The sequence below is a fragment of the Dysidea avara genome, chromosome 1 (genome assembly GCF_963678975.1).
Source record: "Dysidea avara chromosome 1, odDysAvar1.4, whole genome shotgun sequence".
Classification (NCBI taxonomy): Eukaryota; Metazoa; Porifera; class Demospongiae; order Dictyoceratida; family Dysideidae; genus Dysidea; species Dysidea avara.
The window spans coordinates 41,401,082-41,426,610 of NC_089272.1; the positions used below are offsets into that span (position 1 = coordinate 41,401,082).

Consider the following 25,529-nt stretch of genomic DNA (forward strand, 5'->3'; position numbering starts at 1 on the left):
AGAGGTGCATTTTTGGATAACTCCATGTGGTAGCTAATTAACCATTAGTTGTCCATGCAAGTTTATGGACAACAAAATAATTTTCTATTAGTGGGTGTGACTTTGTGGATACTTACAAACTTAAAGACACCTTACTGATGAAATAGCATGGCTCCATCTATGTAAGTGGTTCAGCTCACGACAGAAGCTGCCTGTTGTAAGACCTGACTACAACTCCTGCCCTATTAGTGGGCATGGCTTCACATAAGCTTCCAGGAAGATTTGTGCAGACCACAACACACCTATTGTTTAATGGGTGAGGCTCTGGATCACCTATGCCTACAGACAATAACACATAATTTCAATAAGTGGGTGTGACTTACAAAAGAAATCATGCCTAAATCCACAAAGCAGACTTTTTAGCACAAGATGGTGCAGCATCCTTTGTCTTTCTGTCAGATTAAATTTATTATAACATGTACAACTCCACGTGCAACAGTACAGCATCAATTATTTACCAGTAAATGACATTATGACAGTGAGCCCAGGGGCGGATTTAGGGAGGGGGCTAAGGGGGCTGTAGCCCCCCCTTTCCTTTTAAGTCAGTACTTGGCCAATAAAATGCTAAATCCTCTATGTGTATCAAAAGCAGACTTATTTCAGGAACTACACATCACTATCAACACAAATCGTGTCTATATAACTATACCTATTGTTCAACTCTGTTCCAGGAGAGTATAGCTTCTTTTTCCTCAAGAGTTCTTCAAGAAAAGGTTTCAATTGTGGGTTGCATATCCATAGTTACAAAAGTTTTAATTGTGGGTTTTGTTTTATCCAGTGTTTTCCCACTATGGCTATAAGAGGTGATTCTTAATCAAAGTGTGGTTTGATTCAAAGTGTTAGTTGGTTTGACTGGTTATTAGTTGGTTTAACTGGTTACAGTCTGTATATAGCTACCAACTCAGTCATTTAGCAAAACTGTAGTCTTGGTAATTGACAGTCTGATAAGGCAGCTAGCATATTCACCCACTTTTGTCTATGAATGTTAAATCTGTATCGGTTACCTTCTGATATGACCCCATGCTGTGGATTATGGTGCTGGCATTTGTAGCTAGCTAGATCAGTCTTCATAACCTGGCAGATCTTTGACTATCACAACAGCAAATTAATTCAGAAAGCTCATCATCAAGTAAAGCTGCATGCACCTTGCTAAGGGTTACTATAGTGGACTAATAGCTACTAGCATACTGACTGCCTTCTGCTTTTACACTTTATTTGGTGCTTAAGGCTAACAAATTAAAGTGTCACTAAGCTAAGGAGCATGCATACTAATTGCATTGTGATCTTTAAATGCGTCATTATGTTCAACACTACAGCTAGCTATAGTGTTGAACATAATGCTTAGCTAGCTTAGCTATACCTGTTTCCATATCACAGATTTAGCTGATTAGAACATGGCTAAGAAGGGCTGATCCATTAGATAATAATGGTATATAGCTATAGCTAAATGCTCTAGGATTTATATAGCTATAGCTAAATACTAACCGCCCCTCATTTGCTGTCCCATGTTGATTTAGACTTTCATCTGCATAGAATTTTTTTCATTCAAAAGGGACCTACTGGTGGAACAATTTACCATCTTTATCCTTATGCAGCCAAATAGTTATTATGGCTTTAAGAAGCGAATGTTGCAGCATCTTTTGGAAAACGACTGATTTATTAAATTTTAATTTTAGTTAGGTTTGTAATAATTATGTGTAGTAAACGTTTTGCTGTGTTTATTGTCTTTGTAGTGTTTCTAGGTATGTGTGTTGTACTTTATGTTGTAATTGTTGTTGTATGTAAGTATGCCCCTCTGGCAGGGAAGAGCGGCTTGTCCGACTGTTTAGAGGTATTAAACAATCAATCAATCAATCAATTGGTAGCTACAAATGAAGACTATAATATTATGTGTGATACTCAGTGCATATATTGCAATCAGCCTTGATACAATGGAATAGTAAATGGTATAAAATACCATTATTTTCCACTGAAAACAGCTGAAAACACTCTCAAATTCACCTATACAGAGTCTAATTTTCAAACATTTCCTGGGGGGCGTGCTCTCAGACCCCCTAGGTTGGCATGCTAGTGTACTTTGCACACTAATGTAGTGTTTATTTCAAATATGGATACAGGATACTAGATGCATTTTTATCACTTGGTCTCTGCATTAAAATACCCCTACATATATATAAGTGCTTTCCCACTAGGGACCTGTGAGAAGGCTTGGTATCATCTAATGTCTGGCTAGTCACCTATGTTCCTGTCTGGCTTAGCCCCCCCTTTCAAAAAATCCTAGATCCGCCCCTGGAGCCTTTCACCAAATTAAAATCTCACCAGGTGCAGTTCTTTTAGCAAATCAACAAACATTAGTCTCACCCAACACAGTATGTAATAAGTTTTTTTGTATGTATTACTGAATTATTTTATTCTGTGTATGCAATATGCAATGTATTTGACCCCATGTTTGATATTAGAGATCATGGATGTTCGAGCTTTCTTGTTCAAAATTAATACCCAGAAACCAGCCTCACTATTCCTTCACAACAGCTTGGCACTATTGCTTAGGCATGACCAAGCCCAAAAATGTCTTCAGGCCAATCCCAAATCCATCCAACAATTTTCTATGAAATTTAAAACAATAATTTAGCTGAAAATTCTACTATAACTGACTGACTGCGTGTCTGCCTACCACTGATTCCTCCAGCCTATCATAACTTGACAATAAATAAGGCTACAGGCTTGCTGTTCAACATAAATTCATCCAGAGATATGCCTTTTTCCAACTGCAGTACACACAATACACTCATTATGAACTTTGTCCTCCTTTGTGTCCCAGTTCTTTTTGCTTCAAAGAAAAAGTGCTACCAAGGGAACAGCTAAAAAGTTATGAAACTAGAGAAGTTGTCTATATCTGCAGGGACGTACCAAGGGGGGTTTCCAGGGGTTTCAGGAAACCCCTTCGGATTTTACACACCACTTGAAACATTAAGAAATTGAAACGTCAGGTTTCCAGAATCTGGAATCTGTCATGGAGCGGGACACATTTTAAACTTTTATCTTAGTTAAATAATAGTTTGAACATGATAGTAACACATATAGCATTGTTCTGAATTATGAATTTGGTGAAAAGATCGAGATACTCTAATAGAGCAGTCAGGTAATATAAACTACTCTAATATAACAGTCACTTAGCTGTAGTGGAAACCCCTTTTAAAAATTCCTGTGTACACCCTTGATCTGCAGATATACTATTGGACATTTAATCCCTAGTTATAGACTGAAGTAGAGGGATTAAATGTCCATTAGTATAATACGTAGACTACCTAGAGCTGTTGTTTCACAACTTCTTCAGCTATCCCTTTGTTGATTACTTTTTTCTTTGATCCCTAATCCAACTTAAAATTCCTAACTTTTCTTTCTACCTTTTAAACCCAGAAGCGGCAGGGACACCTATATTTAGGGGGGCTGGGGGTCTAGCTCGATAATGTAATGGCCTAGTTGTAAGTTGAAGACCAAAAAAAAAGGGTCATTACCTGCTGACAATAGTTGCCCTCTACCAACTACACTATATCTCCTTATTTTATAACTACATACGTAGCTCTCCTTAAAGAATACTGTGACTGCTCTATTAGAGTATCTCGATCTGGACTGCTCTATTAGAGTGTCTTGAATGATGCTATTAAGCTAGGTTCTCCATCACAGCTACAGATAATTTCAGGGGGCCATAGATTATAGACACACCATGGGGGGGCTAAGCCCCTCCATAATTTTTTCACAGTGGCTGTAGCCCCCCCTTCTCCACCGCCCCTGTTTAGGCGAATATTTGGTGATAATATGTTTTTCATCAGTGCCTGCATGTATTTTTACTGCCACACGTCTTTCCTCATTATTAAAGATTTAACCATTATTTCATCTGATTAACCAAATATTGGAGATGAGCAATTCAGTTTTCAAGATTGCTGCACAGTAGCTACCTTGCATTGTATCCAAGAAAATGGGAAAGATTAGACTGCAGTGATGCTTACTGATGCTCGAGTGGAACTGTGATCACGTGACGAAGGACGACTGGATATGGATGCAAAATTGGCTGTGTTGAGTTAAGCTAAGTTAGCAAATTGTCTGCTATGCAGAGAGTATCAGGCCCTGGAGAGTAAAGGTATGAAAATAAGTCTATAGCTAGCTAGCTATATTGTGGCAGGACTGGAATAATGGGTAATGGTAATGCCCCACCCACCCGCACTATACATTTGGAATTTTCTGATGAAAAACATGGTATCACCAAATAGTGGCCTTAAACCTGTACTACTACTACTACTACTACCTGACTTGCTGTATGTATATTACAGACAACAAGATGCTTACAGTGGTTGGATTATTATTACTAGCAAAGTGTACCTTGCAACAAAACTTTAGTAAGTAGTGTGTGTGTGTGTGTGTGTGTGTGTGTGTGTGTGTGTGTGTGTGTGTGTGTGTGTGTGTGTGTGTGTGTGTGTGTGTGTGTGTGTGTGTGTGTGTGTGTGTGCGCGCGTTAGGCCTCAGGGAACTATGCCAGCATAATTTTGGGAATAATGATAAGGTAAAAGAATCAAGAATTATTCCAGCATTTTGAAGCAATATTGAGCATAATTAGCATATTATGCAATTAAGATAAAACTTCTGATGGAACAGTCACTTACTTTATTAAAATAGTCATCGGTGGAATATTTTACTCTACTGAAATAGCCACCAAGCATCTTACTGACTACATAATAAAGTTCATTATCTAATAAAATAGCAATTTAGCTGACTTAAAAGTTTGCTGAATATATAATTTTAAAAGCTTTTACAAACTTTGGGAATAATTTTGAGAATAATGAGTGGATTTTGGGAATAATGAAACCATAATGAGAGGATATTTTGAGAAATTCAGAATAGAATAATGATGAAAATTTGGAGCATAATTCCCTGAGGCCTCGTGTGTGTGTGTGTGTGTGTGTGTGTGTGTGTGTGTGTGTGTGTGTGTGTGTGTGTGTGTGTGTGTGTGTGTGTGTGTGTGTGTGTGTGTGCGTGTGCATGCACACACGTGGAGTTCTAGTACATAATTGTGTACACTGTTGAAAATGTGCTTTTACTACATCCATATGTATAATAAGTAGCTGAAAATGAAATCATGTGCATGTAATGTTGGTTTTGAGGAAATGCATAATTGTTTTATTACAGCACTCAGTCAACCAGCTACTGGTCCTAGTATAACATGTCAAGGAAGTAATGTAACTCTACAATGTGTGATATTACGTAATGAAATACCAGTGGATATAGTTTGGAGGAGAAATGGAACAGCTGTTGATCCTAATGTTCTTACTAATCATCAGTTTGTGTTCAACCTTACATATAATGCTAACACTGATCTTGTGATCACTAATGTTGATTTGGAAGATGATAATATTGAGTATGAGTGTACTACTGCTACTAATGATGTTACTAGTTCCATAGTGTTAAATGTGGCAGGTAATGCATGATATTATGCAGCTGTTTGTCAGTACAAGTACACTGGAATTTTCAACTAGAGTAAAGACCGGATGGGGTATTTGAGGCAAATTCCCACCACTGACCTTGTGGAGCCAGCCATACTTCTAGTAAATATTGAGGCCAAGATCAGTTTATAAAACTCATGAAAATATGCACATTTTACTAACATTTATTACAAATTCACCTGAAACCAAAGCAGACCAAAGTCAAACTAGCTTTGGCCCCTTTTCTGTTACACCTTTTCAGTAAGTCATTACGTCTAAGTCCTTGAAATTAGGTAATCAGATAATCCTAAAGCTGCAGCACATGTTGCTGTCAGAGCTTCAGTGCCAGTTACTGTAAAGTGTTAATAACAATAGCTGTGAAATAGCACTTTCGTGTACTAGGCGCCTCTAAAACTAATTATCATGTTGCTGTTATATCAGACATTCAGAGCCTTTTTTTAAGACTTCACAACCATCTGCAAAGGCCAAAATGGCAAAAATCAACAGTGAGACACTACTAAGATGTGATTATTTGCTGCTCCAAAAATGCAGCAACTAACAAGAGAATCTGCTCTCCCCAACCACCTAACAACTTAGCCTGTTTGTGCCCCTCCCCTTGCCAGCTCCTAGATCCGCCCCTGGGGACCATAGCACATCAATAAAAAGTACTGAAACAAGCTGGAGTAGTGCATGATATTAAATCACAGTAAAACAATAAGAAGTGTTATATCCCTATTGTGCATTTCCTTTATGGTATCGTGAGCACAGTAGGGATATAACACTTTGTTCTTATTGTTATACTGTGATTTAATATCATGGACTACTCCAGCTTGTTTCAGTACTTTTTATCGATGTGCTATGGTCCCTACTCTAGTTGAAAATTCAAAGTTTTTGTGTACTTGTTTGTTAACTTTTGTGTAATAAAAAAATATTTTGCAGAGGCGGAGGAAGGTGAAAAGGTTGGGGTCTCAAAATTATTTGAGCTGATACTTGTATGGAAGCTGGCACGATTGCAGTGATTCTACATAAAATATCATGCCCTTTACTGAGCTATATACTAGCCTGCTAGCAAATCAAGCGGCCAAGAAAGCCAGCCCACCACACAGTGAGTATATTGACAAGAAGAAAGAAAACAGCTTTTTACGCGTGCATAGCTCCATGGCCTCTTCTCCAAAGCACACCATTTTTTCATTATAGTTGTCTGCCAGGTAGAGTAGGCCACACAGCAAATTTGATTAATTTGCAACAGCCATTTGCGAGATATGGGTGTTCAAAGTTTTGTTTTAATTTCTTTGTTTTTATCTTATGCTATACATGGGCTACATGGTTTCAATTTATTTTCACATACTTTGCAAAAAATTGCTATAAAATGTAAATGTGTACCTTGATTGCCTCAATCTGTGGCAGAAATGAAGAGCAGGTAATGGTGGATTCACATACCAAGTTTACTGTGAATTTGAGGAATATCCAAGGAGTTATGAGCATTTATTCACGTAAAAATAGATCAAAATTCTGTCACGGCTACAGTGTAAACCAAGTATAGTTGAAAATTAGTGTATTGATAGGCTAAGCATCATAGCAGTGCCTTTTGATAGTTTGAATAGCAATAGAGTTACAGCAACAAAGTTATAAAACAAAAACCAACCAAGTGTAAAATCTCGGGATTGAGATGCTCTAATAGAGCAGTCACCACAGGGGTAAAAATATGTACAAAAAATGTCAAAAAAATTTGTGCAGTTCGAACCAGGGACCACCATAGCTAACACCTGCATCCTTAACCACTGAACCACTGCTATCTTGGCTGATCACCTCATTTAATTTCTGCTTTATAAATGAAATTTCTAGCTTATAATTAAATGTTTGTAATTTCATAGATCTACCAATAGAAGTGCTAGTTTGTTCTAGAGCATTCTATGTATGTTCTATTAGAAGTCCTCAAAAATGTACACTCTCTATTAGAGTATTACAATAGTATTATCAAATATTAAAGTAAATCATGCATTTACAAGTCTGTCTTCAATAATCATCATTGTGTCTGCATAGAAAAGAAGAAATGTGAGTAAAAGCAAACCTCAAAGTCAGCCATAGGCTGGTTTTGGAGTAAAATCCACACAAAAACAGCCAAGCTGTGAAAAAATGGTGCAGCCTTAAAAAGCCTGGGTGAAAAAAGTTGTGAAATCAAAGGTGGTGGTCAAGAAATGGCTGCAATGATGTTATTGCTAAAAAAATTATTAATGGCTGTGTGCATTGTTAAAAATTTATTAGCATTTTATAACAATTTTTGCAGTGTGCCCAAAAAAGAAATCGAAGCCCCCATAGGCCCCCTACAGCTTAAGAAGAAGAAAAAATCAATTTTGAACATCCATTTACTGGTACAAATTTTTTGTGACCTGGTGGACAGCTATAAAGCAAAAATGATGTGCTTTGGAGAAGGGACCATGGAGTTATGCATGTGTGAAAATGCAATTTTCTTTCTTCCTGTCAATGTACATGTGTGGCTTTCTTGGCCACACAACACACTACCAGGTGTCTTAATCTGGAAGCAGTTGTGACTGCAATAATGAAGTTGTAATGTTAAATACAAATTCTTGGATTCTGAATCTTGAAGTACTGCCAATGGACTAAATCATTCCATGAATGGTTGCATTTTTGTTGCTGATAGAGCTATTGGGGCCAATTGGCTAAACCAAGTGTTAAATATTACTAGTGCTTGAAAAAGCAATATTGTGGATTTATCATAAAGTATTAGATATGCTAATAATAATAATCAGTAGTAATGAAAGTATGTGCCCTGTATCATAAGTGGTAGACTGAATCTTACAGTAATTGTATCATCTGATTATCAAAATTACAATTCCATCAATCTGTTGGGTTGAAAACCAGTTTCTCCATAGATAAAAAAATACATTATGAATTTCAGTAGCGCACTGATATTGCTTCAAAAGAGGTACAACCATAAAATAAAATTATTTTTGCTTGTAGAAGAAAACCTTGGCAGTGAGTTAGCTGAGTTTGCTAGATGGCAAGCTCATTGCAATAAATTCTCTGAAATATTATAATACATAGTGACATAGTTTGTGAGCCAGTTTTTGTGAAAGGGACAATGCGGACCGAATAGTTTTCCTAATGTTTGAGAACTCCAATGCATACTACCTATTGGCAGCACTTAGGCATAAGAAATGTCTTCGACGATTTATTTATGGCATCATGTTATGGTATCATGTAAGATGTCAGACTGAGCACTATACAGGGATTTAGTTCATCCCTAATGTTAACTAGTATTTTTTTTAAATTGTTAATTTAAAAATAATGTAGGGATCTATGCAATAAAAAGTAGTGAAACAAGAGATGAATGATGGTATTGCAGCATAGCTCAATGAGAAAGTCCCTACATTGAGCAAAATGCTAATGTGCCAAAGTAGGGACTTTCCCATCAAGCTATGCTGCAATACCATCATTCATCTCTTGTTTCACTACTTTTTATTGCATAGATCCCTACATTATTTGTGACCGGATTTGCGAAAAGGTACCTTTTCCAAACATTTGACATACCAGCAAACAAAATAATGTAACACTTGACTCCTTATACCAATTTATTTGCTCTTAGTATCAAAATGTAGCCAGATACTGTGGTTACATTCAATGAAAATTTCAAGCAATTATATGCAATGATCAAAAAGTTATGAAGCTTTGAAGTCCAAAAAATGGGTCAAATTTTGTGTGTGAAAAAGGTACCTTTTCGCAAATCCGGTTACATTTTTAAATTAACAATTTAAAAAAATACTAGTTTGTGTAGTTTTTTGTTGTAGCACAGCTAGTTAGCTACACAGCTAGTTACAGTGCAACTTGTGAGCTAGCTATTAAGTTCCTGTACAGCTTATTATTTTAAAAGTACTTAAAGTATGTACATAGGCCCGTAGTAGCATGCATAGCTTACAAGGGAGACAGCTTACCTTTGATTGTAGTAGCAGTAGCACTCATGATCAGATCTATGACCTGTTGACGATGGTCCGCGTTCTATTCACCTGGGCCAGAAGTTGTTCAAATGAACAGGCCCTTTCAGTTGTCTGGAGCTTAGGCTCAACTAACAGGATGGAGTAATACAATTTCCACTTGAGTACTATCCAATCACATGAATCACTGACTTGCTGATCTCGCCATCCGGCTGAGTCAGTGTGTTCAGAGGAACAAGCCGTCGAGTATCAGTCCTCAAAATCTCTTCCACGATTGCAGTCCAGGTGTTGGCAAAAGTCAAAGTGACAACTCAGCAGCCTTAATGTTTCACGTGCAACACTTGAAATTATAAGAGCCCCACTCTTTCAGCAGCATAAGCGCTTTCTGAAATAATTGTGTGGTGTCTACAGAAAAGTGTTGATACGGAAAATTAACACCTTGGTATGGTTTCGATGCTTGAATAAGAAGCAACCAACCTGATGGAAGACAAAAGGAAAGACAAGGCGCACAGGGCTTACACTTGTCAGAACCCCAAAAGGCACATCCCACTGGTGAGTTTGTTGTTGTGGTGTAAAATGGTGAGTGTGCGCTGCTTTGTTTGGGCTCTAGGCTTGCGGCTGTGGTCAGGCAGTGAGTGAGTGAGACGAAATTTCAAGTTTTGGAGTTTTTTTAAAAATTCTATATCCAGTCACCGGTAAGTGTTTTCTTGTTTTTAATGCTGTATTTCATGTTAGATAGACTAATATTATTCCATAAAGGTGATTTTCATTGCGCAAGATGTCTCTAGGATGATTTTTATTTAAAGGCGGAATTTTAGGTGGCGTGCATCATTTTTGGGGGATCCCTACATAAACAGTACGACTGTACTGTTTAATATGATGTTTTTATATGGAATTTTGTAACTGAATACAGCAAAAGAATAATGTACTTTTATGTTTGAGTATATCATACAGTAAGGTAGTACTGTATAATAGTAGGGTTTAGAGATGTTTGGGCTTTGCTTCGGCTTGAACCGCAGCAGCTACAATGGATGCATCATGTACTGAGTGGATCGATTCATGGTTGAAAACAATTGAAAGCAGAATGGCCACTTTTCAGTAATTGACATTGTGACCTGCATTTAACTGTAATGTGTCTGGTGCCTTTCTTTCCTTGGTGCAGTGGGCACTGATTCACCAGCTATACTGTAAATTATACAAATAATCATATTAAGAACAAGTTGATGCTGTGTTAGCTACTTCTATAAACCAGATTCCCAGTAATGCTATTCCTTGAATTAATGAGCTGTGTATGAAGTTTAGAAATACGCACAACATGCTATTAATTATTAAAGCTTTGTTTTGTAATAATACACACATTAGTTAATCTATTTATTAAATTCATCAATGATGTTGCTATGCATTGCTAAAACCACTTTCAATGACAAATTATGGACAAGGGTTAGGCGATATTTAATTTGTGACATCATATGCGATTATTACAATTAAGAACTGACATAACCACATAGTTTGAAAAGTCTGCAATGTCAATATGATTCACTGAGAATTAGTTTACTAACACAATTTATTTGCTAAAAAGTTAACCAATTGACATGGTCAGTGATAGTATGCACAAACTGCATTAATTATGAGGCCCAGAATAGACACATATTAGATGATAAGTGCAATAATTATTTTAAAATGTGATAAATATTTCCTATGTGATAATATTGCGAAAGCTGAATACTTGCGATAATTGTATTGCGGGCACTTGATTAGGCATTATTGGTGATATTTCCCAACCCTACAGTATCTTTTATAGTTTGTCTATCGTGTTTTTGCACAATTCTCTAGACAATGCCCTTAATTTTTGTTCACATACAAAGGGAACATGCTCCCTTACAACTTGAAAGCATACGCTATTCCTGGTAGCCTACAAGGCATGCAATGTTAAATCTCTGTTGCAACACTTAGGCAAGCCGGCCATATCAAGATATACAGGCTGAAAAAGGAAATAGCTGAAGTTTCTGAAATCTTAATAGTAACATTGTAAATTTCACAAACTAACCTGCAGAGCTATTTCACAATGCTTCTTTTACTTTAAATCTCTAATGTAGTAAGGGTAAATGGGTGTCAGGATGTCGGAATACCACTGGAGTTTCCCCTTCCAAATGGATGCCATACATTTTCCCATAGAAAAAGAAAGCAATCTTCAACTTTAAAATGACGCACCTAAATTTCCTCTGATTTCCTTCTGCTATATTTCAATCGCCATTCACTGCTCTTTCTAAATCTAGTTGAGAAAATGAGGTATCTATCACGTGTCACGGGTTATTACACCATATATTACACGGCCCGAAATGCCCAATACAAAATTAATGTATGGGAAAATTTTCTACTCCAGTTTGGTTTAGGCTATTTTGATGCATTTAAAGTTCCATGAATTGGGCTTCTTCTGGCATCATTAGACTCACAGAGAGTTACTCTACATGTATCACACTGAGAAAGTTGCTAAACGAACTCGAGGAAGGCGATACACTACAATTTATTTCACTTTTTAATAGTCTTTCCAATGCAAATGTATTGGACATGCCTGTTACAGCTGTCATTTTGTGTCATGAACAAATTGTATGCAAATTTCCAAAAATGTCTTGATGTGATTAAGCATTTCAGTGATGGGCCACACCCATTCAGGTGAACACAATTAATTTAAAAACAGTTTATAATGCTTCTATCAATATTAAGCTCCCCTATATCCCACTCAGGGAGATTTGATCCTATTTGACCAAACTCACCCTACTATATAGTGGGGCATTTGACTATTCAAAAATTTTAAGCACTTGCTTGACATTGCTGGTTATGCACCTCCTGTTTCTCAAAGTACAATGGGTAAGGATTTGACCACTCATCATGTCCCCACGGGTAAGGGATTTTTTTTTTTTAGAAAAATTAAATACCTACCTTCCCAACTGTTGCCCAGGAAGTGAAGGATAATATTGATGGATGCATAAAAAGCTAACCTTCACCATACAAATACAGTAGTACATAAATAGCCTTTATTCATTGAATGAAGACTTTTTTTCTGTATCTTAAAGTTTGTGTGCTCACATGTGTGTGTGGACAGACATGCAGACGCATGGTTTTCCCAAACAAATTTTGCTGACCTTGTTTAAAAATTTGAAGTTTTACATTCATAGAAATAAAAAGCAAGGAAATGATGGAGGTCATTGACACATGCAGCTATACTAGTGGACATTTAATTCCTAATAAGTAGGAATTACTGTAAATGTCCAATAGTAAACATATTTGATTTGGAATTTCAAAAATTACTTAGAAGAATTTTAAAATAGGATTTTAGAAATAGTATAGGAGTTAGAAATTTTCAGGCTAGTGATCAATCATTGCAATAAAAGTGCTGAAATGGGAGATCATCACATGAAGTAAAACCATATAATTTGCAATAAACTAGCATGACTACAGCAGGGATTAAATTTTGCACTGCTGGTGGTGATATTTCTTGTTTCAGCACTTCATTTTGTATTAATAACTACTGGTAACCATTAATGACATGTACGGCAGTTTAATGTTTCTGTTCATTGAGATAAAGAAATTCCAATATAACTTTTGTATATGTTACAGATTCACCATCACTCATCAACATCACAGTGGAAGATACTGGTACCACCTTCATCACTATATCATGGATCAGTACATCAGTTGGTAGTGTGACTTATACTATATTATTATCATCTTCAACTGGTGATGTGATGATACAAATTATCACTACTGATACAGAGTACAATATTACTGGACTATCCATTGGTACATCATATAGGATCAGTGTTGTCCCTAGTGTGGGGATGTGTCAGGGAGAAGGAAAAGAAGTGATGGTGAATACAACAGGCATGCCAACTACAGGTATCATGTAAATACTTTACTCATTGAATAGTGTAAGAGTTTCTGTAATAACATACATGTAGTTTCAAAAGCATTGCTGACCTTACAAAAGCTGACCAATAATGTATAATATTGTCAGATCGTAAATAACTGATAGACTCAGTATTTACAACAGTTTACAAGGTTGCAATTGATTTGCTTCAAATATCACAATTTTCTGAATTGCTGAATTTAAAATGTCATGCTTGGGTGCATGTGCACATACATATGTGTAGCAAGTTAATGATGTTCTGTTGTTGCATACCACATGGTTTATTGTTGGTATACACAATGTAAGAGTAGTTGTCACTGCTTCATCTATAGGCAAAGCATATCCTAGAGTCCAAGTGTGCAGTGTTAGTACGTAGTGGTCACAAATTTAACTACTTGGGATGACAATAATATAACCTGGGGTGGATATGTCACCATCTCAACAGCACTGCTACAAGGAACGACTAGTTTGTTGTTCCTTGTAGCTGCTGAAGTCACATAAGTAAAAATACTATGAGAAAACTTTATCCCTCTGTATTTATACCTAGTGCATGTGCTTCTCTATGGCTTTTACATAGATAAGTACAGTAATTATAACCTATCAGTAGGTTGCTGTATTTCATCATAATGCTATATAAAATATAATTTTCTGAACACTTTATTACTAGGGCAGACATAATCAAGACACACCGTAGTGTGTCGTGTGGCCAAGAAAGCCGGCACACCACACCATGAGTATATTGACAGGAAGAAAGAAAACAGCTTTTTCATGCGTGTATAGCTCCATGGACCCTTCCCCAAAGCACACCAGTTTTGCATTATAGCTGGGGTAGGCCACACAGCAAATTTCATAACAGCCATTTGCAAGATATTGGCATTCAAAGTTTCATTTCAATTTCTTCTTTTTATGCCATATGGAGGCTACGAGGGCTTCAATTTATTTTTGCACACTTTGCAAAAATTGCTATAAAATGCAAACGTGTAACTCAATTGCCTCGATCATTGGCACAAATGAAGAGTGTGTAATGGTGGATTCATGTACCAAGTTTGCTGTGAATCTGAGGAATATTGAAGGAGTTATGAGCGTTTATTCACGTAAAATAGATTAATCTTCTGTCACGGCTACAGGGTAAACTGAGTATAAGAATAACTTGGAAATTGGTGTGTAGATAGGATGATCATCGTAGCAGTGCCTTTTGATAGTTTGAATAGCAACAGAGTTACAGCGACAAAGTTATAAGGCAAAAACTAAGCAAGTGTAAATCGTGGAATCGAGATACTCTAATATAGCAGTCACCACGGGGTAAAAAGTGTACAAAAAATGTCAAAAAAACCTTACCAAAATTCAAACTAGGGACCTCCATACCTAACACCTGCATCCTTAACCACTGAACCACTGCTACCTTGGCTGGTCGCCTCACTTAATTTCTACTTTATAAATGTAATTTCTAGTTTAAATCTGTTTATGATCAAACGTTTGTAATTTCATAGATCTACCAATAGAAGTTCTAGATTGTTCTAGAACATTCTATGTATGTTCTATTAGAAGTCCTCAAAAAAATGTGCACTCAATTAGAGTATTACAATAATATTATCAAATATTGAATTAAATCATGCAATACATTTACAAGCCTGTCTTCAATAATCATAATTGTATCTACATAGAAAAGAAGAAATGTGAGTGAAAACTGTTGTATTAGCAAGGTTTTCACAGAGCAACTTTAATGAGTGATTTCAAGCGGACTGACAAATTGTACAACAACATGCTCTTTTATAGACTAAAATTCTAGAAGTCTGGAGATAGTTCCAGAATAAGAACAATAAACAACATAATAATTAGCTGTAGTCTAATTACACAATAATTAGTCAATTCAACACAGTTAAAAGTCAATTTACTCCACAACAAAAACAAACCTCAAATCAGCCATAGGCTGGTTTTGGGGCCTTATAAAGTAGAAAAAGAATTGAAATCCACTCAAAAACAGCCATGCTGTAAAAAATGGTGCGGCCTTAGTTATTATCATTAACATTATTGCAGCGATTTCTTGGCCACCACCTTTGATTTCACAACTTTTTTTCACCCAGGCTTTTTAAGGCCATGTACCATTTTTTCACAGCTTGGCTGTTTTTGCATGGATTATCTTTTACACTGACAATCTTGCTCATTCTACTTCACCTACAAAATACCAAAACACATCATAGTATACGTATAGCTAATCTTCAACCATGCATAAATGCAGAGGCTCACAAATGCAACCAACTCACAGAAGCTCACCCCACAATGTTTTTATCATCCGTCTAATTTATACAATCCACACAAAAACTGCCAAGCTGTGAAAAAATGGTGCGGCCTTGAAAAGCCTGGGTGAAAAAAGTTGTGAAATCAAAGGTGGTGGCCAAGAAATGCCTGCAATGATGTCAATTCTAATAAATGTTTAACAATGCACACAGCCATTATTAAAATTTTTTAGTATTAACATCATTGTAGCCATTTCTTGGCCGCCACCTTTGATTTCACAACTTTTTCACCCAGGATTTTTAAGGCCACACCATTTTTTCACGGCTTGGTTTTTTTTGTGTGGATTTCACTTCTTTTTGTACTCTATAAGGCCCCAAAACCAGCCTATGGCTGACTTTGAAGTTTTTTTTTACTCACATTTCTTCTTTTCTATGCAGACACAATGATGATTATTGAAGACGGACTTATAAATGTATTGCATTGCATGATTTAATTCAATATTATTGTGATACTCTAATAGAGTGCACATCTTTTTGAGAACTTCTAATAGAACATACATAGAATGTCCTAGAACAATCTAGAATTTCTATTGGTAGATCTATGAAATTACAAACGTTGATTATAAGCAGATTTACACTAGAAAAATTTCATTTATGAAGCAGAAATTAAGTGAGGTGATCAGCCAAGGTAGCAGTGGTTCAGTGGTTAAGGATGCAGGTGTTAGGTATGGAGGTCCCTGGTTCGAACTTTCAAATTGGTAAGATTTTTTTGACATTTTTGTACACTTTTTTTTACCTGTGGTGACTGCTCTATTAGAGTATCTCAATCCCACAATTTTACACTTGTTTGGTTTTTGCATTACAACTTTGTAGCTGTAACTCTATTGCTACTCAAACTATCAAAAGGCACTGTTATGATGATCAGCCTATCTACACACCAATTTCCAAGTTATTCCTATACTCGGTTTACACTGTAGCCGTGACAGAATTTTGATCTATTTTTACGTGAATAAATGCTCATAACTCCTTGGATATTCTTCAGATTCACAGCAAACTTGGTATGTGAATCCACCATTACATGCTCTTTATTTGTGCTAATGATCGAGGCAACCAAGTTACACGTTTGCATTTTATAGCAATTTTTGCAAAGTGTGCAAAAATAAATTGAAGTCCCTGTAGCCCCCCATATGGCATAAGAAGAATAAAAACTAAGAAATAAAAGCAAAACTTTGAACACCCATATCTCACAAATTGTTGTTGCAAATTTAATCAAATTTGCTGTGTGGCCAACCCTACCTGGAAAGCAGCTATAATGTAAAAATAGTGTGCTTTGGAGAAGGGGCCATAGAGCTATGCACACATGAAAAAGCTGTTTTCTTTCTTCCTGTTAATATACTCACGGTGGGTGCACTGGCTTTCTTGGCCACACGACACACTACCGGTTGTCTTGATTATGTCAGTAGAAAAATTTCTTATACCATTATTATTTTATTTTTGGCAAAGAGGCTAAAATAACCTGTACACCAAATCATGATAGAAAAATATACATATTATTACTCCAATGCATATCCAGCTCTGACTTGAAGTTGTTCAATGAGCGTGCCTTGATAATATGTTGTGGTAAACTGTTCCAAGAATTCACTACACAATGAAAAAAAAAGTTACTTCATAGCAAACAAGAAGAATGGCACTTGTAAATTTTTAAATGATGTCCTCTGGTAATCCCTGGTGACTGTGTGAAAAAATCATTTACATTGATATCCACTAAATTATTAAATATCTGATATAGAAGTATCATGTCACCACACTGACGATGATAATTAAGTGAAGGCAGCCTTAATTTTGTGAGTCTTGTGCCATAGTCACTATCATGCAAGTTGTTTATCAATTTGGTTGCTCTTCGTTGAATTGTTTCAACTTTCTTTTGGTCTAATAGGTAGTGGGGTCCCCATATTACATTACCATACTCTAGTATAGGACGTACCATAGATCAGTAGAGATGAACCAACATGTTGGAGTCTAGGAAAAACTTCTTTTAATCAACCTAAGTATGTGATTTGCTTTGTTGGTTACAAGTGAAGTGTGCTCATGAAACTTAAGATCTTGATCAATTATAACCCCGAGGTCCCTGACAGATTATGCTGGTTGGATGGCAGTGCCGCAAAGGAATAGGTGTAGTTTTCTATAACTGTAGCTAACTGTGGTATGAAAAATATATTGGTTTGCTTGACCATACCATTATATAAAAATTGTTATTATGGGTTTTGGTTTTCTAAAAAGTAAGTTCAGGTTTCCAGGTACATGTGTATGTATAGATTATACTGTAACCTGTGGACGCCAGCCCTAGTCACCACTGAATAGATTGTACCAAGGGTGGGTCATGTGTACAGCCATTATGATGTACAGTACAGCTATAACACTAGAAAGCAGTTCCATAGACCTGCATAACTTAGCTTCAGAGTTTTCTCAGTTCCAGTGATGACTGTCAGCTCACCTTAAGGAGCCATAGACCAGGATTAGGGTATCCAAATATAAACTGAATAGAGTCCACATACAGCCATGTGTAGGTATGCGGCTATTATGCTCAAAAATTGAGCATTATGCTTTTGAGCAGTGCTCAAAAAATCACCCATTATGCTTTTGAGAATTGCCCATTATTCCCAAAATTATGCCACCATAATTGGCTATGAATTAATAATGACAGTTTATTGCTGTATCACACCATTTTCATTGTTAGCTGGTTGATGTATTAGAGTATTTCATTTCAATGTGACTGTTTTATTAGATTAAATAATAATCATTCAGTGACTATTTTGTTAGAGTTTCTGACTGCTCTATTAGAGTATTTCGATCTTTTTAGTGCAATCTACAGATTTTCCTACTGTAAAAGCTTTATAATCACCTCAAAATGCTAGCATAATTCCTGATTCCCACACATACCTATTATGCCCAAAATTATGCCGGCACAATTGCCGCATCCCTAGCCATGTGTGTTAAACAGTTAGAATAATTACATATAAACATATAAACAATGAATTAGAGTATCATATAACTACCATGCTGACTGCTTGTTGACAAGACTTTTAGAACAGTGGAGACTGTATCATGTTTAATGCAAATCGGTCGTTGGGCAACCCATCACTGCTGTGCCTGTGCCACCCTAAATGTGGGTTGCTACATATCTTGTATGCACATATGTACATGAGAGTTGCAGTTGCATACATGTGTGAAGTAGCTGTGTGTATTTTATACACATGGATTTTTGAAACACATGTGTGTTGCTGTGCATTGCTGCACCACGTGTGTGGGAAGTTATATCTGTATGCAAAAAAAACATACATACCTTCATGGAGTCTGTATCTAATGTATAAAGCGCCAAAATTTTTTTAAAGATTTGCTGTGACTTTACTGTAGATATACCACAGCTCAGTGATCCTGTTGTGGTAGAGAGATGTGTATCCTACTTGTACATAATTTGGAATGACACTACTCAGTCTGTACCAGTGAATTATACAGTGATGTTGACTAATACATCATCTGGTGAACTACTACATAGTACTACTACTAATAACAACTACAACTTTACTGGACTAACTAGTGACACTTCATACACAATAACCATTGCTGGTAGGAACAGAGTTGGTCAAGATGTGGTGATTAATCACATTTCATCTTTGAAATCAGAGGGTAGGTGCTCCTGGTTTTGACTAAGTTATTTACATTACGATTACAATAGTACAGCTTCTGGGGGTCAGTTTCAGTGGCAGAAGGAACTTTTAGAGGGTCTGACCAGAGAATGGTGAACTCTAGAAACAAGGAGCCTGGAAATTAAGGTCAAAGCCTATACCCATTTTGCTTTCATGGTGTCTCAAAGTTCACCAAACTATAACCTCAACTTACATTATCTAATCAAAAATATTTTAAAGCAAATATTGTTAGGCTATTTAATATTAGTAGAGATATCACTATTATGTTGGTATGCAGCTAACAACTAGGCAACATTTACAAGCATTACAAAAGAGTCTTGAAAAACTTGATACAGTGGGAAGTAACCCTGTAATGTTTCATTTAATTATACTTGTGTGTATGTGCCAAACATATTATTGTCTATTTGATCTGAACGTGTATTAGTTCCTCAAATGGTTTTGGAAGTGACTCCATCTTCAATTACTACCTCAAGACAACAAGTGAAAAACATCACAATCAGCTGGATGGTATGTGTGAACCTCATGCAATTATCCAAACTATTGAATGTCACATTAGTTGAATGTTTTATTATTAGAGATCCCTACAATCATTCTTTAAAGATTCTGTATAGTACTGTGGTAACATAGACCATTCTTTATGGCAAATACAGTACTGTGTAGTAATCACAACGTTATTGGCTACCTTTATTACAGGTACAATAACATTAACATATTAAATTAATCTAGCAGGGAAGCCTTTACTGGATAAAAAATTTCATCACTCATAAAGCCTCATAACTGGTGACACAAAAAAAATATTGTGCAGTACTTACAGCATTATTGTGATCTATTAGCCATATAATGCAACAGATATCACCATACATTTTGCCAATTAACTACAATTCAGAAATTAAGATTGACAACTACATAACAGTGTGAGAGTATCATGAAGTATTGTGGAAGTGTTTTGTGGAAGTGTTTTGTGGTAGTTGATCATCAATTGTGAGATTATGCTAGTGAGAACACCGTCAATAATAAAAAATATAAACTCCATGATCATTTTAGCCCTAATGTACAGTACCTTAAGTGTTATTTGTGACCCACTAAGCAAAAACCAGCCATTTTTGCAAAATTCTATTTGCAATAAAAATATATTGAAATAAACAGGATAATAAGTATGTATGCTACACAAAACATTTACTCACATTTTAATCACTTCGATTGAGACAAACTCAAATCAAGAAAACCTATACACCATCAGATTAGCCTTTTCATGGGGAGTAAGAAAATCTTTGTTTTATGTTTGTACAGTGTAAGGCACAAGAGATAGGCCAGGCAAACTTGATTAGTTGTTTCTCATCCCCGCCTGCATCCCTTTTTACCCCACCACCTCTAATTTCATTATTGCTGTTATCAATCACGTGCACACAGATTTTGATGCTAAGAAGGCTGGCTATCATTTTACAGCACAGCAAATGTCACTTGCACCTCAGAAATGCTGGTAAAACATAAGCACTACGTAGTTCTTAAAACGCTTTAGTTCACTTTTATAGTAACAGACAGCTTGATTTGGACAAGGCCGGAGCCCGTGGTCCGGTTGGTCCGGCATTTTCTGGACCACTTTTCAGCTACTTGAATTTGTAAAAAGATCGAGATACTCTAATAGAGCAGTAATCATAATATACTCTGATAGAACAGTCATCGTATTACTCTAATAGAGCATTTGGTATACCACTGTTCTACTTAGTCTAAGCCATTACATGTATGTTAATTGTCTTCAAATCACTCAGAAGTTCCAGTGAGCCATCTGCAGGCATTGCATTGAGCTAATAAATCATCATGTCATGCATGCATTAGCAATTTCAATCTCAATGGCTTCTGTATCTCAAAGAACTAAGCTTTCACTTAAACTGTGAAGTAAAATTTTAGATATGAAATTGAATTAATTGGTATTGTAGTACAAAATTACCAGGATATATCATTGATGTTAACAATAGGAGTAAGAGGCTTTGCAAGTAAAATAGCTTCCAGATACCATTTCAGAGCATCTATTTTCAAAACTTTCCCTGGGGGAGCATGCCCCCAGATCCCCCTAGCTTGACATGCTGTGTGTACTTAGTAGATGCACTTGAATTGAGTATCACATGAAAAGCAGATAATCTATAAATCACATCCGATCAATAAAAAAGTAGTGTACATTACTATGACCTCCATTGCAGTCCATGGTGGCCGGACCACTCAAAATCTCTGGGATCTGGCCCTGTTGGAGTATTTTCTTTAATACTGAAAAATGATAAATGACCTCCCACCCACATGGAAATCCAAATTTATACCTTTAATTAACACTATTAAATTAAATATACACTATACCTTGATTGATTTGCCAGTTCATGGTGAACAGACTAAGCCAAACCCTGTGTTCATAACTTGTTTCAATCATGAGTTATGATCAATTAAATAAATGCATATAATTTATTTGCTGTGTTGTTGCAATACAAATCAATTTTATTCCTGTTCCAAATGTCCAGCACTATAACTCCAAGACAAAATGTTGAAACTTTAGCTGTCCACTCCTTTGTTACTATAGATAATAGGTAAGCAATAAAATAGAATTCAAGGAATGTATGAAAACAACTGGTTTTTGCTCAACCGGTCACATTTAATGAAACAAGTACACAAAAAAATTTGGAATTTTCAACTAGAGTAGGGACCAAAGCACTTCAATAAAAAGTACTAAAACAAGCTGGAGTACTGCACGATATTAAATCACAGTAAAACAATAAGAAATGTTATATCCCTACTGTGCATTTCCATTATGGTATCTTGAGCACAGTAGGGATATAACACTTCTTCTTGTTTTACTATGATTTAATATCATGGACTACTCCAACTTGTTTCAGTACTTTTTATCAATGTGCTATGGTCCCTACTCTAGTTGAAAATTTTTCTGTGTAATTGTTTGTTTACTTTTTTTGTAAATATTATTATTATTATGACTGGTGAACCCATGCATACCGCATCTGAAATGACGCTGCGCACCCCAGCTATATCAATTATAGTCTGAAAAGTGAAGTTTCCATTACGCTTTGTTGTCAGCTGTATTCAACTCGTTGCACAGCAGTATGAATTGAGAACTTTTCGAAAAGCACCTCTGCAATCAAAAGTGGCTCAGCCACTTTGAAAAATACAGACAATTTATCGTACTGTATAATTCATTATAAACTACGTATGCATTGTATTTTATACAGGCACCATCAATATTGAACCTTTGTACCACATCCTTGATCAGTAGTTATGAAGTACAGATTGACTACACCAACAATGATGGCCACTCTACTTACAGTAGAAGTGTTCCTAGTAATATTACATCAGTGTTAATGTCAGATTTGTTTGTTGGACATCCACTACCTGGCACCACTTATAACATTGTAGTTGTTGCAGTAAATGAAGGTGGTCATGGTGTTGCTACATGCAATACTCCAACATGTATGTACATACATATGTATTTACTACTGGCATTGTGTGTACTGTGTATAGTTTGAACAAACATACTGAAAATGCAACAAATCCTGCAGAAAATGGCACAAACTACATCCCACCACATCTGCATTCTGTAAATTGTATTATAAAGAGAACAAAATGACATGGCCATATGAAACAAAGTCACATGTGAAAGTTTGAGAAAAAACACATACTTCTATATTGTACTTTGTTTTTGTACTTATGTACATGTATTATGTATAAATGTACAGTCAATGCATTCATCCATCCATACTAGCTTCTAGTCAGAGATAGAGTAGTAATTACTCATTACTTTTATCCCATGTAACTTACTCATAGGTGGTAGAGATGAGGTGGGGGGGAAGGGGGGGGGGGGGGGGGGGCAAAGGGGCCATGCCCCCCTCTCCCACTTTTATGGGACAATATTAGCAAGAAAAGATCAAGATACTCTAATAGAACAGTCAGGATCTAGATACTCTAATAGAGCAGTCACAGTCTTCAGAGAGGCAGTGTAGCAAGCTACTTAGCTATGTATGTGTAGCAATAAGGAGATGTATTTGGCAGAGGGCAGCTATTGTCAGCAGATAATTACCTTTTTTTTGGGTCTTCAGCTTACAGCTGGCCTGGCCGCCTCACTCTTTGGCCTTCTCCACTGCCCCTGAACTTACTCACAGTTACTTTTGTAAAAGTAACTAGTGGTTACTTGCTAGTTACTTTCATATGCTTGTTTGTTAACTTTTGAAACATGTTTGCATAATTATTCCATGCAGATATACCTTACCAAGGAAGAACAGAACTATACATATAATATGTGCTTCCCCAAGTATTAGTTATGTACAAGGGAAGTGGCCAATTTCAACTAAACAATAGTACAAATTATCCAGGGACGTAATTTTTGCAAATTTCGTGGTTGCTTGACTGTCTGCAAAAGTTACATCCTCGAAAATTAATGATTATCAGGTTTGGCTTTATGCTATACTGAGTCAAATATTGGGTGATCCTTGAAAACCATGAAAATCCTTAATCCACAAAAATTACGTACCTTAAAAATTACAGTAGCTGTTATACAGCCTGAATCATTTAATACAGTACACAAAATGTATCTACTGTGACATGTATGGTGTAAAAAATTGCAGAGGTTTGGTTTTAAAGCATTGTTGCTAGCAACTATGTAACTAGTTACTGTTGTAACTTAGTTACAACTTATGAGGGATGTACGTACCTATAGTTATATTAATAATATTTTGTAACTTAGGTTCAAATAAAAAAATTATTTACTTCAACTCTGTTTCTAGTGAAATGTGTATTAGACGAGGAGAGAAAAAATACAAATTTGTAGTGGTTAAGTAGGGTCTGAATGATGCTACAGCCATACAACATGTTATATGAAATATGTACTTTGTGTACATGTGGTTATATAATATACACATGTACTATACAGGTGATTGTGGATCAGATGATTACTGCTTAACAGAAGTAGTTGCTCTTGGTATAGTGGTCACATTTATTATCACACTTGTTGTTACTACATTGATCAGTGTCATCATTACCAGAATGTGTTACAAACGTCAACTCAAGAAAATTGTTAGGACAAATAACAATAATAACAGTGCTACTCAAGATAACAGTCGGTTTGTTCTAATGGGTCGAGATGTCAAAATGGATACTAATCCATCTTATGCTATTATGAACAAAGATGCTATCAAAATGGATACTAACCCAGCTTATGCTGTTGCTAAGTGACTAAAGTATACATACATCATTTTGATGATGCTGGTGTCCTGAGAGACATATGTTTTGTATCCCTTATTATTTTTGTCTTGCATTGTGTTTTCTTTAGATGTATTATGCATGTATGTGTGTATGTGTGTAGATTGTGATTCAGAAGCTTCCATGCAGTTGTATATACACACATACATAAATAATATATTATAAAGTTTGATATGGTGTAGTCTTCATATTGTAGTAAAGTTTTGCATTCAAATTGAGAGCAATGGGTGATTTTTTGTATAAATTAAATGATAACCTAATGGAGAATATCATGATACAGTATTAGTGTGTTGTATGCTTTTACATGAAAGCTAACAATAGTCTATCTGCCACTGCCATCATAATATTACATCATTCCAATGGATGTTCAGAATCCCTAATTCAGTCTACCTACCATGACTGAATTAGGGGTTAAATATCCAATAGTATATCTGCAGGCTTAGGTGACCTCACTACTTTTTATAGCTATATATACCTACTTTCTATGATCCCTAATCAAACTTAAAATTCCTAATTTTCCTTATACTAGTTTGCTTACCTTTTTGTAACATTATTATGACTGGTGAACCCGCACATACTGCATTAAAAGAAAGGATGATGCCAGAGTTAATGTTTTCATCTGAATGTATGCCCCAACTATCAATTACTGACTCGTTTTCTTCAGCAGTTTGTGACCTAAATGAAAAAATTAGCATGGAAGCAAAAAAATCCTGTATACATAAACATGTACTATGAGAGCACTGTATGATACAAACAAAGCCACTTCAGTAGCTGAATTTGATTATTGAGTGTGCCAAAAATTAATATAAAATTTTAATGGTAGGATTAAAAAACATTTACATAAAACTAGTAAAAAAAAATTACCAAAGCTTCACTTGTGGTGGTCTATATAAAAAGGAGGTAATAAATTTTGCTAATGTAAACAGTGTATAATAAGTACATTGTTTGGAACTTTTGTT

General features: G+C 35.9%; 1 protein-coding gene across 4 annotated transcripts in view; it reads left to right on the forward strand.

The window, feature by feature from the left end:
- The window catches only part of LOC136264572 (receptor-type tyrosine-protein phosphatase eta-like), a 28,598-nt gene extending 3,771 nt beyond the window's left edge, over positions 1-24,827 (forward strand). For all 4 annotated transcript variants that reach the window (XM_066059347.1, XM_066059343.1, XM_066059340.1 and 1 more), the window contains 7 exons: positions 4,371-4,436; positions 5,224-5,511; positions 13,088-13,366; positions 19,028-19,300; positions 19,745-19,827; positions 22,548-22,785; positions 24,242-24,827. In XM_066059347.1, the coding sequence (XP_065915419.1) occupies positions 4,379-4,436; positions 5,224-5,511; positions 13,088-13,366; positions 19,028-19,300; positions 19,745-19,827; positions 22,548-22,785; positions 24,242-24,543 (1,521 nt within the window). In that variant the 5' untranslated portion in view covers positions 4,371-4,378 and the 3' untranslated portion in view covers positions 24,544-24,827. The remainder of the gene's footprint in view (positions 1-4,370; positions 4,437-5,223; positions 5,512-13,087; positions 13,367-19,027; positions 19,301-19,744; positions 19,828-22,547; positions 22,786-24,241) is intronic.
- Positions 24,828-25,529: the final 702 nt, after the last annotated feature.